Here is a 15,205-nt window from a genome sequence, read left to right on the forward strand (position 1 = left end):
TTAATCTTTCATGAGCTCAGTAATCACAGGCAAGTCACTAATCTCTATGCTTTCCTTTCTGCACTGGTGAAACAGTTGTGGTAAGAATATTCTGTGAGGGTTTAGATGTCTTTTCTAAGATCTGTGAAACTTTTTTACATGCTGGAAATTTTGTACAAGTTGAAACTGAGGAGCTAACTTGACTGACATAGCAAAGCAGAGTAAAATTAGTAGAAATTAGACATAACTTCTGTTCTGTATCAGTGAAAAACTTTATTATAAAAGTTCAGGCAGTGTGGTGACAAAGGCAGTTTAGATAGCACCAGGGACCAGGTCCGTAGCTGATGCATGGTAGCGTGTCACGACAACACCGTGTCTTTGTCCCTTTCCTCTTGCAGTATCGGTCAGGGCGGGATCCTCACCGAGGCTCAGACAATGTTTCCAATAAGTCTTCGGACAGCGATGTCAGCGATGTCTCGGCCGTGTCGCGGACGAGCAGCGCTTCCCGGTTCAGCAGCACGAGCTACATGTCCGTCCAGTCAGAGCGTCCAAGGGGAAACATGAAAATAAGGTGAGCATGATGAGCTAGAGTGCCAGCTATAGCTGTCTCATTTTTGTAATGGAACACTTATTGATACTTGTATTTGACATTAGCATTTTGCCTAGAATGACATTTGCAGGGATTTTGCAAAATACTGGCTTAAATGTCTTTTTCATCTCATGTGTTTTCAAGTCTTCATGGTATTTGTTTTTAGTCGAGTTTTGTTGTCTAGGATTATCTAACATACACTAAAATAAGAAACATATGCTGTCAGCAAGCATTAGACACACTTTCTGAAAACCATTTTGTAAAATATACTTAATATGGTTGAAAAGACAGTTTAACTTGAAAATTTTTGCCAGCAGAGGCATATTATTTTCCTTTTAAATAGAATGCTGAACTTTTATAGATGTATTATTTAATACTTACACAGACCAACTCAATTTATTTAATACACTAGTGCAATTTAACTGTAGGTATACAATCACTGAACTGCTCTTCAGTAAGATGTACATTGTGTATCTGTGACCAAAACACAGCCTTTTCTTTGCCTACACTCTGTGTGCTCTCAGAGGAGCTTTGGCTTTCATTTGGTGCACAAATGAAAGATAATTTTTCTGGAAGGTGTAACCTGCCCCCGTCACCTATATTAATTCTCAGAAAATTGTCCTCTTGAAAGATAGCATTTGCAAAAATTGTTTAAGTATCTGCTTATATGAGCATTGTTAGGACCACATTGTGTCTGTCATACAGTTCTTTCTAAATGTGAGGTATTGCCATGCAAGTTTTATTTGAAGAGGGACTTACAGACTGTCCTCATAATATGTTCCAAGGCTCTCTAGTGTAGGCTGGACCCCTAGCCAGCATGACTTACCTTATGTTTGCTTTTATCCTTTAGTTTTTATTTAATTTCTTTTGCATTTCCTTTCTTCATGCATGCTCTTCTCCATGATCTTCACTTTAATTTATTTTCTTTTTTCTTTTTGCATGCCTTTTTCAATTTCTGTTGACTTCAGAAGGACAAGGGATATAGAGGGGAAAAAAGAGGGAGGGCTGGAAGGGGATGAACAAGATGAAGTATTTCCTGAGGAGGGAGAAAAAGAGGAGGAGGAAAAAGCAAAAGAGCAAGAAATTAATGAAAAAGGGGAAGGGCAAGAGGCGACAGAGAACTGTGATAAGGAGGAGATCAAAGAATCAGGACATGATGAAAAAGCTCAAGAAGACCAAGCTGAGGAAGGGAAAGAGGATGACAGGTAAAATAAACTTCTGTTTATATAGATCTGTTCTTTCTCCTGTACCAGTGCCTGTCTTCCCTTTTTGTTCCCTTTGCTTGCTTATTGCCTGTGCTCCCTGCAGCTCTTTTTTTGTTTGTTTTTGCTCTCAGTCATCATGCTTTCATATTTAATCAAGTTTCATTCTCAGCTTCAATGAACTTGTTCTGCATACCAAATGAGGCAGCACACCAACTTGGCTCATTAATATGCATACAGCTGCAGCATATTATTTTTTTAAATTGGTTTAGACTGAAGTTTGGGTTTGACTATAATAAACAGTAGAAATTGTAAGCTTTTTTATTATATTCCCTACTTGAATTAGTATTTCATGGAAAAATGTTTTGAGTGAAAACTCAGCAATATCAAAATTATCTTTTCTTTTATTTACGGCCATACCAAAGAAGAAAATTTAGATTTTTTTTTCAGTCCTCTTTGTGGTGCATACTGATTGACAATCAGTGTGGATAAGAAGAGTCTTCCTTTTTCTTTTTTTGTTCCATGTTAATAACTGTCAAGGATTGCTGTATTGTGGAGGAGTCATGCACTTCAGCTGCTGTGTTGTATCCAGAAACATTGTAGCACAACTGACTCTGGTTTTATCAGATAATATTCTAGAATCATGCATTTTGCCACAAATCCTTACAACAATGTAAAGGTCTGACATTTTGTATTGCAAAACCCATGTATGTTGCATTGAAAGAAATAGAATATTCCTTCTTTCTTCATTAAAAAAAATGAATTTCAGATTTGATGAATATTCTTGCCATTCTCAAGTCACACAAGAATGGCAGAAAATCTCAGAAAAATACATTTTCTTTTAGCCTGCCAATTCTGCACTACCTCTAAATAACTTCTGCCTGTAAAATTGTGCTCATATACATTAGAGCAAGCACACAGAAATCTATGGAAATCCATTTTCTTTCCTTGCTGCAAACTTACACATGTACAAGCCTGTGTAAGTACTTACTTAGTAAGTAAGTACTTACAAAGTACTTACTGTGTAAGTACTTACAAACTTACACATGTACAAGCCTCACACAAACAACATACTCAAAACAAGGGAATACAAAGAGAGAATCAAAATGTCTACTGTATAGTCTTGGGTGGTACGGACTATTTTAGCCATACTACTGCCTTTCTATGTTGTGCCATCATTCCTTCACTCATGTTCGTGCATTTTAGAGTTTAGCAAAAACAGTCAATTAGTAGCAGCTGTCTTTAGGAGTGCCTTGGCAGATGTGTTTCAGGGATTGCTGTATAGTAGTGTGCGAAAGGATTATTTAAAGACCTTTTTCTCTTCCATTTCCCACTAATTTCCCAGTCTAATGGATCTGGAAGTCCTGCCTTTCAAAAGCATGACTCTGTTCCTGGTTTCTAGACTTCACTCAGGCTGCTCTTTAGCGAATATGTTGTCCCCATAGAAAGTAAAATCCTCTTTGAGATACAACTCCTTGTTTCCTCTGCCAGCTTGTTCTTCTGGTTGCTAGCTGCTCTCTGCCTTCAGGAAGAAGTGACACAAGTCAGGAGTTTCTACTCGATAAAGAAACAAGATGTTATTAAGTGACTGCTGTGCAGTGACTTCAGTTTGTGTTAGATTTTGGCTCCCTTCATGGAAATCAGTCTCTAATATTAATTTGCCCACTTTGCACAGTTTGACCACTTTTAGTATGCAAGTTGTGAATACACAGAAAAGTTTATATTCACCTTCCTTTCCCATGGTAGAGTCAGTGCTCATTTTTTAGTATTGTCTAAACATTTTTATAGGGTAAGAACCAAACAGAAAAGCCAGATTGATTCCTGGATAGGGCAGGTATAGGTATCGGAACACATTTATATACACACATAGTTGTGTATCATTAACATATTGAAATATTATGACCTGTGTATTCAGTGGACAACCCCGAAGGCAGGATCAATTGCCAGCACTTTTGCAAACCCAGTGCCTTCTGCTCGTTTCTCGGGCAATTTATAAAATAATTTATTCTTGGCAATTTATAAGATAAGGTAATGCCTTCAGCTTCCAAAAAAGAATGTGTTCAGACACACCACAAATATTAAAAGCAACCAAACATATCAATTAAACATATCAATAGGTATTTAAGAGCAGAACAAAGGTGGCCAACTCTTCCTTGATAGAATAGTAGTAAACTATCATCTAGTTCTTGAGATCTTGGGTGTCAAGAAAGGCTATATTGCAGATGGGAATTTTCAACATGTATTTTTACTTCAGAGGTGCATCTTTGGTTGGAGAGCAGTCACCTTTCCTCTGTGCACACTGGAATGCAGGGGCTGCTCACAATCACTCCATCATCAAAAATTACCTTGTTAAGGGTACCTCATACCTCTGGATGTTACTGTGTTTATATACTTTCTGAGAAACGGTAATAGTCCCACTAAGGTCTTCAATCTGCTGAGATCATGGGTGGGTTGAAATGACTGTGGACCCAGACATCCATCTCTAATGCATCCTATGCCTATTTTAAAGTACCTTGGCACAATAAAAGGCATTAGCTTTTGGAGCACTGGAGCACATTAAATCAATTAATCTTTCTTGGCAGAAATAGTTGCAGCATCAGATTTTGCCTTCATTAAACCTTGTAAAACTAAACTTTGGCATATGCTTGACCTATAGGGAAATCATAATTGTGTTTTTTCTTGGCAGTACATGTTAGCAAACAAAGGGTGGCTCCAGCTCTGCTGTTAAGTATTCATTATGTACAGTTCACTTACATTATTTCTTACTCCATCTCCCTGATAATCTCAGGGCCAAAAATAAAGCCTTCTTAGATTTAATCTTTGATAATTAATACTTTTTTATTGAGGGTACTCTGTTTAAGACTGTTCTAAATTTTACCCTTTCTTAACATTTTTCTAAGTATCAATCCTAAGCATTAATTCTGACAGTCACAATGGTTTTGTTTTACCGTATGAATACACAGAAAATGTAATCACAGAGCAGGATTTCACTATTGGAATACAGTAGAAAAAGACAACCTCTGTTCCAAGCACATGGAGTCTAAATCATGAAATAACATATGAGTCCAGAGAGGGAAGCACAGGACAAAGAGATGTTCCACATGATGGGAGATAGGTATACAACACTGTTTTGGGGACATCTTGACAACAGAGAATAAATGCTAAGAAGAGATTTGAGGAAAGAAAATAAGATATCTTTTTGAATGTTTCTGGAGAGCTCTTTTCAAGCATTCAAGACAATGGAGACAAAACAGGAGGTGCTTGCTAAAAATATATCAAGTGGATGAAGGGCATGTTTGATGATCAGGAGAAGTTATCTTTCAGTCTTGAATGAGAGAAGATAAATATGGTAAGGAACAAGTGCTAAAATACTAAGAAATTAGGATGAATTATGTACAACTGTGTAAAAGACAGTGTAACTTTTTATTGCTGTGTGGAGGGAGATGAAACAGCCAAATAGAAAGGCTACAAAACTTACCTTTCCTCTAGTATCCTGGAAGGGGTTGTTGCGTAAACTGCCAGGGCTGGAGAAAAGCACTGCAGTGTCTGTCATTTGAAATCGTGAGAGAGTGGACAAAGCAGTTATCTGTGTGGGTGGACAGAGAGGGCAGAGATGTGAAATAAAAGCATGTGCAAGTCACAAAGTTTCGCTGTGTATTTGGAAGGAATCAGTGACGTCCCATCTGAAGAAAGGAAGTGAATTCTAAAAGACAGTAGAAGGAATAGAGCTGATTAAGTAGGAAGATGACACAACCAAGAAAGGAAAGTTTGTAGTGGAAAAATTCAGCTGGGATGTAATTTTGCAGAGCACTTCAAAATTCAAGAAACAGAGTGCAACATATAGCTTTAAGTAATGTATTTCTTCAGATACAAAACCTTTTCTCTTCCTAAAGGTTCTTCATGCTTTTTGTGCCCCTTCCTTTGTTAGGTATAAAGATTCATTTCAAATTCACTTTCTAGTTCTAGTTCATTCAGTAAAAAGTCTTTAGAGAATTTAATTTGTAGGTTTTAGAACTGATTGCTGATGAGTATTTGTTCCTTATTTTTTCATTAAATTGTAATTTTAGTGTTTCAGGTTTTATGAGCCTTCCACTGTGACTGCAGCTATTAACAGTTAAATGCAGTATTTTTCTGGAAGAAAAAGCATGCCAGTGCAGTCTGTGCAAGCTCCTTTACAGTGGTGGAAGCCAGTAAAGTTTTTGAAAATGTTTATTCTGGTAAAAATATAAAAAATGGTATAAAAGATAATGAACACCAAGAATCCATTTTCAATGTGTATGTACTGTTTGGTCTCTTAAAGCTATTTCAAAAGTATTTCAACGATTGCTTCAACTGCATTACTGGATGAAAGAAGTTAATTGTATCTAACCTTTATAGTCAAACAGGCCATATGTTTGGAAGAGAAAACAGGGCCTGAGACTCTTTCCCCAGTGCATGATCAGTCTTTTAGCAAAATTGCAGTAGAGGCAGTCTGTGCTTCCAGTAGCAATAGATAGATAGATAGATAGATAGATAGATAGATAGATAGATAGATAAGGTTCACCCAGTGCCATTTCTGCCATGGAAGGAGAGAGAGCTTGGGTCCAGTTACGTCAATGTTCATGTAGTTTTTCAGGGAAAGCATGCCAGCATGCAGTTTCCTGCAGCTCTCAACAGAAGATGTTGGTCTAACAATTTTTTCAACATGACAACAAAGTGATATTGCCACTCCTGGGATGAGAATGGCAGGTTGCAGTACAATGTTCCCCAGCATTTTTCAGCTGCAAAACATTGCATTTTCCAGGCAATTGGGGCAGGTGTGATGCACTGGGTCCTTGAACAAGAAGCAGCAATTTTATTTTGTGTCTCTCTAACATAACTTTTCTGCACACTTATGACTAGATAAGCACAGTTGCTTCTGTATTGCCAGTCTGTGTCTTTAAAATCAGAGGACCTAAAATAAAGGTTTTTTCAGTAAGATTTTGTTAGTATTACTGAGATGGGTAGAGTTAGAGGTTTATGACAAGCTCTTGCCTCTTTGAAGCACAGATTCAAAGCCACTACTTTTTTATGTAAGATTTTTAACTTCAGTTTTCTACAGCAAGGCAAATATTCAAAACCTATAAATTCATAGAGCTACTGGGTCTCTACCAGCACACATGGACAATAATTGGGCCATTTAGTTTTTCAAATTTTCATAGATGACATGCAGAAGAAAATTATCTGTAGCTTCTGGAAAAATATTATGGAAAAATATGCAAAATATCAATGGTTCCAAAAGGAATTATATGAACAAATACATTTGTTGTGAAATCTGTACTGAGAAGAGAATACAAGTAATTTAAGAAATCTAGTAAAGGTACCTGTTTCTAAATTATTTGTCACCATCTACAAAACCCTTGGAGACCTGTTTTTTCCTGTTACTTTGGAGTAAATACAAAAGATATATAGGCTCCTTTACAGTTAGTAAATTCATTTTGATGCACTGGGATATAATAAATTAATGAATCTGGAAGTATACGTTATTAACAGGTGAACAGTAAAAATACCGCGTTTGAAACCGTCTGCAGCTTTGACATACGTTGCCTAGCAGGGAACTCAGACATTTTTTCTTTGGCTGCAATGCAATAACAGCTTCCCTCTCCCTGGAATGCAGCCTGCAGCTTTAACCTCTGTTGAGCCAGCTCTGACCTGTGATCCATAAAGCACCAATGCACTCCTATTACTAAAGTTTATTTTAAAACTGTGCATCAGTAGTTTAAACAAAACAAAACAAAACAAACCCACAAGAGATGCAGGGAGAAAGCCCTGTAGACATGTAGGGAAGCAGAGATGAAGGAAAAAATTAAAGTGACAGTTTGAAGCAAATGTAAATATTGAAATTAGTTTTTGGACTTTGAAGTGTTTTACAAAAAGATTTACTTTCTGAAAATATTTAAAACTATATTGAATCATAAGATTTTCAAAAGACAGACTTTTTAATCTTTATTTGTACAGGATTGAGCACGACAGATCTGTTGACAAGAATAGCAACATCAAAAACTAGAAGTGAGGTAGAAACTTATAAAAGCAAGGGATTGAATAGTGAAGCTTGTAAGGCTTTTCTTTCTTGGACATTATGATTTGACAGATATGGCTCTGTCTTAGTGATGTATGTTCTCACTCTTTTTGCCTCTTCTATTATTTTAATAGAAGAGTGACAAGATTCTGTAAAATTAATATATATTCCCAAAAATGTAAATTATTAAAAATAATTAATAAGTTTATCACTTAGCCTTCCAAGAAACAAACATAAACTCCTTCAAGTTACTTTTTAGAAGTATTTCTAAAATGTAGTTGCTGGGTTTTTGCCATTGCCTTTGAAACACATTGCCAGACCCATCTGGCAAGTACTTTGCTTTAACTAAAGATAAGGGGCCCAGTGCTGGTCTCACTATTGTGTGCTTAATGGCTATGGAAAGATGATGCTCCAGTGGTTGGGCATTGCCCACATATCTGATTTTAATGGATTTTGACCAAGCATCTGAACATTTTCAGTAATTTCACTGTACCTGTGTGGTGTTCATACTTCTCTTAGCGTTCGTAAGGTGCTACCTAAACAAGCTGGTAGATGTGTCATCAGGTAGCCCCTAGCAGGAAATAAAATTTCCATACAAATACCACGGAGAGCCCAGCACTTCCCAAATAGTAGCCATAACATAAACATGATTCCTATGGAGACCCAAGGTAAACAAGAGGAGAGTTGCTCCAAACTTGCATGGTGTGCAAAGTCCACATTGCCTCAGGAGGGATAGCCGGTTATGGACCTGCCTTCTCCAGCTCAGAAAAACAAAGGTTGCAGGCTTGTGTTCAGAAAGATGTGAGACATCTTTCCTTACAATATTTTCTTTTTTAACATTTTCTTTTATGATGCTCTTAAGTTTTCTGTATGCTTTTATAATTTCCTCCAGAGACCAAAAGTGACTCAAAGTCATTTTGTCAAAGTGATTGAAGTCAGACAAACAAGATCATGATGTCCCAGATATTATCTCTTTGGTTGAAGTAATTATGGCTTCAGATCTCTTGCTCATGTCCGTTTAGTTCTCAGTCCCAGAAGATCAATTCAGAGACATCCTATGAGTTTGGGAGATGTTAGCAGTGTCTATTCTGACCCTGATTTTTCGGAGTCCTCAAGCAACCCGAATTTACAAGGATGAAGGAAATGTTAGAGTTGTTCCATTCTTTAGACAGCCACTGCCACATACATGCACATAAGCATTAAAACGAACCTGAGCCTATTTCCTTTGTGCAGTACTAATCAAAACAATACAGTCTTTCATGAGTGAAGTATAGATGCAGCTATAGTGAGATCCATATTGCTGACAGCAATTTATTTAAATGAAGCCCTTTCAGGATATCTGGATCTCCTCTGTGTATTATGTGACTTTTCTCCTAATGTAATCTCAGTAGTGCATCCTGTCCAGTTCCCCCATGTCTACCTTCCAAAGTTTTCTGTCAATGAGTTTTCTAAATAAGTAAATTTCCCTCACAGCAATTTCAGTTAAGCAAGATGATTAATCATGGTACTTCTTACCCTCAGGCAAAACATGGTGTCTCTTACTTCTGTATATTTTTGAGCATTTCAGCCTTCAAGTCTGAAATTTTTCTCACTTTCCTGATTCGATTTTACATTACTTCTCTAGTGATTTTAGGTCTGGGACACATACTGGATTTAATGTCTGGTTTCACAATTCACTGCTTGCTTTTCATTTCATAGATCTCTATTCAGCACTTCCAGAAACAACACTGAGCAGCACTAAGCAAGTTTGCAGTGCAGACTGTGACTTAGCAGTGTTAATACAGAAAACTGGGCTCTCTCCTCCATCCCTTTTGGAAGACTAATTCAACAGCAAGTTGGAACAGGCACACAGCACTTAACTTTCAGACTGAGTACATGCAAGGTGCATGTCTGCAAGAGAACACTCTTGATTAAGTCAGGTTGCTCATGATCAGTTTTAATTTAGCAAGCTGTTTGTTACCCAGCTTTTACAAACACAACTGCTTTTTGCCAGGCTGGGTTAAAGAAGATGGTTTCTAAACTCAAAGAATTTGGATGTTATTCAAAACTCACTCGGTCTTTGACTGCAATGTGCTTTATTGCCAAGCCGTCATAGCTCATATGGACTTCTTTTATTACCAATGAATATGACAGCTGACTAATGCAAGACTTCTATACCTCAACTAATTTTCTAGCTAGACTTCTTTTGCATCCACACAGAGTAAATGGCTGGTTTAGTTCACTGTATCAAAGAAACGGATTTCATCAAAGAATCATTACTGTTAGCAGGGTAATAAAGCTTTTCTATATCTTTGTCAAGGAAAATTTGAACATTTATCAACACTAGATGAATATTAATATAATCTTCATTGTAATTTCAGTTTAAATTTTTAAAATTATCAACTGTATTTTTAGTTTAAAAAATAACCTATTATTCCATCAGAGAAGGTGAGAAATTTTATCAGAAATCTCTGAAGCTCTGTGTATAATTCAGCTGCTAGTGTTTGTAACAGCTAGCTGTAACAGTGCTTTTTCTGCATCACTCATTTGTTGTGGCAACGTTTCATAAATAATCTAATGGCCTGACCCCAAATGATTTTGAAATTTGTTCCTGTTTGAAAAAAAGTATGCTAGACATGTCATGGAATATGTTATACTTCTATTAATTTATAATAATAAAGTAGTGTGGACAGCTTTATATTTACCAGAGAGGGGGAGATCCAGCTCAAGTCAACCTATGTACTGTAGGAGGTGAGGTATTCCTGATTTGTAAAGAAAGAGACCCTTGACATTTCATATCAAAATATTGCTACTCATATTTTGAGATGTGGTCACAAGTCTTCTTTGAATAGTAATATATATAACAAAACAGATTATAAACACTGCTCTATTTCCCCCCACAACTTTCTTGTTATAATTTCAATAAAATAAACCTAATTATTAAGTCAGTCCATTAGCTATTAGAGATTTATACTACCAATAAGTTAATGGAATAATTTTTGACCAAGTGGGTCTCCAGAGACTAAGTCATTATAATTTTGAACCTGCGGTGTCTCTCTTTGATGTGAATTGGCAGAGGAGTATGTGCACTGGCCGGAAGCATTGTTCCCATGGAAATGTTATTTCCTACATCACAGCTGTCCCCATAATGCTGTTTTTGTTAAATTTCTCCAGTAAATTAATGAAATAAGAGCCTCTCTGATTGAGTTAAAAGATCAATTAAGAATGGCATTAAAATTCATCTCTTGCATGTAAAAAGCAGTAAACAAAGTCTTCAGTGGGTCTTCCAGTCTCACAGGAGGCATGTATTAGAAAATATCTATTACAACAATTGAAAGTTTGTTAAAATCCTTTCCTTAGGACGTCACAGCCCACAGCAGTACTACACACATGGCAACGTTGATTTTCACTATTATGGATGCCTTATTTTCATTAGGGATCATTACCAGAGAACTAAGCTGGAAATCAGTAATATTAATTTTGCTTTGACTTTGAAATAAAGAAATAAAGAAACCTGCAAGGTCTGCCAAATGACTTGTGTAAATATGATTCTCTGATATATATGCTTGTAGCAGAGCAATGAGATTACAAGTTGTCATTTCCAATACTGCTGTAAAGACGACTGAAAAATACAAACAACATCCTCAAAAATCCTACCCACAATATACAGTACAATGGAATTTATTGATACCTTCTCCTTCACATTTAAAAGTATTAACAACATTGTAGATTGGAAAAATGCCGTACTTCATAACATTGGTTTAAGTAAAGTGCATTAATTGATTAGTGAAAAAAAAAAAAAAAGTTTTTCGTAATAATTTTAGTCTATCAGTCATGGAAACAGATAACATCTGTTACATCTTTACTTAGTCTTTGTAGAATAAGTGATACTCTTTGTAATTTGTTAGTCATTACAAAGTCACTGGGTATAAGGATTCTGTACTGCTCCCTGTGCTGCTTTCTGCCATAGACTGGTGTGGTTCAGAGCCAGGGCCTGATTTAAAAGACAGTTTTATAAATCTTTAGCAGTATGTTACTACTGTAGAACTTACCAGGTTAATGAAGAGGGAAGAGGAAGCTAAGGGCTGGGGTTCCTGTCACTGGGACTTATTTTGAGCTGGCAGATGGATTGTGATATCAGAGTGGTGTTTTCAGTTTGTGTTTTGGGGTGGGTTTTTTGGTTTTCTGGCCTAAACAAAGGATTCCTGATGAAATTTGGCACTTACTGTACTAATCACCCAGTTTTTAGAAAAGACTTCTGTTTCTGTAGACAAAAATCTGACCAAGATGCCTTCCAAGTCTGCAACTAAAAAAAAAAAAACCTCCAGCCAAAGACTGCAGTTTTTTACCTATGGCAACAGGATGAGATTTTCCATTTAGTACATATGTTACAATGAGCACTTACTGTGTCTGTACCTGCTTACTGGAAAATATAACAGCCAAAAATAGTATCAATTAGCTCTAAAATTAGTATTTTCTTGTAAGATTATTAAATGCTTTCAAGTCCATCAGAAACTGAGAGAGGTTGGATGAAGTTTCTGACTTGTTTTTTACTACCTAACATCCAAAGATATTGAGTAAACCAAGTTTTTATCTGGAAGCTGTTTAGGATCTAGAACATTTGCCCACAGTGCAGTCCATCTTACCCAGTGCAAGAGTTACAACCCATACACTGTCCCAGGTAAAGTGGCTTCAAATCAGTTTCACTGCCTTTAGGGCAGGATCCTTTTGCACTGTGAAATCTTCCCTCTCCTTAACCCAAACCTCGCAAACAGTTTCTTTCCTTCTTGGTCAGATGTCAAGGAAATGGTCTGCCTAAAGCAGGAGATACTAAGACTAAATCAAAAATCTTCTTGTGAGACCTACTTGTCTGCTTCTCTTCTATGAGGATTTCCTTAGGCACTTTATGGAATTCCCCTCTGGCCATGCAACAATTGCAGAAAGGATTTTTTTCCAAGTAGCCAATTCTAATCATTGTTTTTGGGAAGTTTCTCTGGCAATGTTTTGTAATCTTTCTGTAATTCAGTACAAATATTGATGAACTGGAGAGAAAAACCAGATCATTTCTGATTATCTGCTGTAGTAGGAGTCTGGAAGACTTTGAAAGTATCTTTTTTTCCAGAGAGTAATTACACTCTACATTTTGAAAACAGGTGAGTCTCTGCAAAGAGAGTGAAGATTAATGCCTTTAAGAAATCCAAAACCTTAACATTGCATTTCCAGAAGGCCGTGTTTGAATAGCAGTTTTATAGTTGCTTACTGTTTTTCTTTAAAAGCATTCAGAAAAAGCTTATGAGCAAGAATTGGGCTGATGAATATCAGAATTTGAAAACAATCTCAGGTTTCTGATCTCCTCAAGGAATTTAAGGTTAAGTCTAGACCAGTAAGCGAGATAGGGCCAGGACACAGTCTTGATCATCCACATGGTTTAAACAGCTTGTGTTCTCTTTGGCATAACCTTGTGCTGGACACACTGATAAGGTGCCCCTGATTCAGATCAGGGACAATTCAGGAGATAGCATGGGTTGGGGTCAGTTTTCTCTAGGCAGGATGCGTGAGAAAACCCTGGTTTGGAAAGGGTGTAAACTGGTGTAAGCTAGCCTGCTGTGCGTACAGAGGCCGTCAAGGTCAGAAAACAGGCCTGACACATTTGATTAACTGCTGTAAGTGTGGCACAGGTCTCTTCATTGGCTACAAGGACCATATTAAATTTCACAGAATCACAGAATCTCCTGAAATGGAAGGGACCCACAAAGATCATTGAAGTCCAGCTCCTGGCCCTGCACAGGACAGCCCCAAGAATCACACCATGTGTCTGAGAGCATTGTCCAAACACATCTTGAACTCTGTCAGGCTTGATGGTGTGACCACTTCTCTGGGGAGCTGTTCCAGTGCCCAAACACCCTCTGGGTGAAGAACCTTTTTCTGATATCCAACCTAACTTCCCCTGACACAGCTTCAGTCCTTTTCCTTGGATCCTGTCGCTGGGCACCACAGAGCAGAGATCAGAGCCTCTCCTCTTCCCCTCATGAGGAAGTTGTAACTGCAATGAGGTCTCCCCTCAGTCTCTTCTCCAGAGTGAACAGACCAAGTAACCTAATCTGCTCCTCATACAGCTTCCCCTCAAGGCCTTTCACCATCTTTGTTGCTCTTCTTTGTTCACTCTCTCAGACCTTAATACTTTTCTTATATTGTGATGCCCAAAACTGCCTCCAGGACTTGAGGTACACCGCAGTGCAGAGCAGAGTGGGACAATCCCCTCCCTTGCCCGGCTGGTGATGCTGTGCCTGATGCCCCCCAGGACATGGGTGGCCCTGCTGGCTGCCAGGGCACTGCTGACTCATATTTCCCTTGCCAGTGACTCCCAGGTCCCTTTTTGGGGCACTGGTCTCCAGACTCTCCTTCCCCAGTCTGTATGTACATCCCCCATCCCAGGTGCAGAATCCAGCACTGGTCTTTGTCAAACTTCATATGGTTGGTGATTTCCCAGGACTCTAATTTGTCAAAGTCTCTCTGCTGAGCCTCTCTGCATTCAAAGGAGTAAGGAGCTTCTCCTAATTTAGTATCATTAACAAACTTAGAATACCTTTGACATCATAGGTATCTGTCAGTCTGACTCCCCTCAGTTGGCTAACATGGTATCTTTTTAAGAATACTATTTAGTGACTAGGGCTCTCATACTCCACCTTTGGTTTTAAATTACAAATATATATAGATATCTTACTGTAATTTCTTTTCTATTGTCTTGTTTTTCACTTGTGTTTTAAAGAACTTTCTGCTTTAGCTTTGAGAACTTATTCCTCTAAAATTTATCCATCTTTCCGTTTTCTTTTTTCACTGGAAAACTGAAGTGTCTGAAAAGTTACTTACACTGAGACCTGTCTGCAGCTCTTGGTTTCCTGAAGAGGTTTCCTGGATTTTGGGATAATGCAGGAAGCAATGTTCCTGTGTGAGCTTTGCCCATCATCCTGCTCTTGTTGATAGTTTGGTCCTATTAAGCCAAAGACAATTGCCTGGCTGCCACCTTCACTCTGCTTGTGCTGTAGGCTGTGGGCTGACACACAGCTGGGGTTGTGTGCTGATTTTGTTCTTGTTTTGGTTCTAATAATGGTATTATTATGTCATTATGCACATATTATTTGGATTAGGATAATTATTTTATTTCCCCCTTTATTTTATTCTCCATCCCCCCAGCATCCAGCTGTATATTCTCTTTGCTGAGGATATTTTTAAGATTATTATAAGACACCTTGAGAACCCTGTTTTTACTGCATATTCATTGACTCATACAATTTCATAAATTACTTTTATATAATGTCTGTTTTACAATATTGTTGAACATATTTAACTGGATGTGTGTGAGATTATGTTTGTGTATATGTACATGTAAAGAAAACTTCCAGTAATTTCTGTTTCCTG

General features: G+C 37.6%; 1 protein-coding gene across 48 annotated transcripts in view; it reads left to right on the forward strand.

Annotated features, from left to right (window-relative positions):
* RIMS2 (regulating synaptic membrane exocytosis 2) overlaps positions 1-15,205 on the forward strand; it is a 452,323-nt gene that overhangs the window by 378,888 nt on the left and 58,230 nt on the right. For 17 of the 48 annotated variants that reach the window (XM_042036188.1, XM_042036189.1, XM_042036190.1 and 14 more), the window contains 2 exons: positions 378-550; positions 1,537-1,773. The exons of 15 other annotated variants lie outside the window; for them this stretch is intronic. In XM_042036188.1, coding sequence (XP_041892122.1) covers positions 378-550; positions 1,537-1,773 — 410 coding nt within the window. Of the gene's footprint in view, positions 1-377; positions 551-1,536; positions 1,774-15,205 lie in introns of those variants that run through there. 16 more of the 48 variants (XM_042036203.1, XM_042036202.1, XM_042036242.1 and 13 more) reach the window with 2 other exon arrangements.

This window comes from Corvus kubaryi, unplaced genomic scaffold (assembly GCF_017639235.1).
Source record: "Corvus kubaryi isolate FWS band 111438036 unplaced genomic scaffold, C.kubaryi_AGA036_p1.0 37385, whole genome shotgun sequence".
Taxonomy (NCBI): domain Eukaryota; kingdom Metazoa; phylum Chordata; class Aves; order Passeriformes; family Corvidae; genus Corvus; species Corvus kubaryi.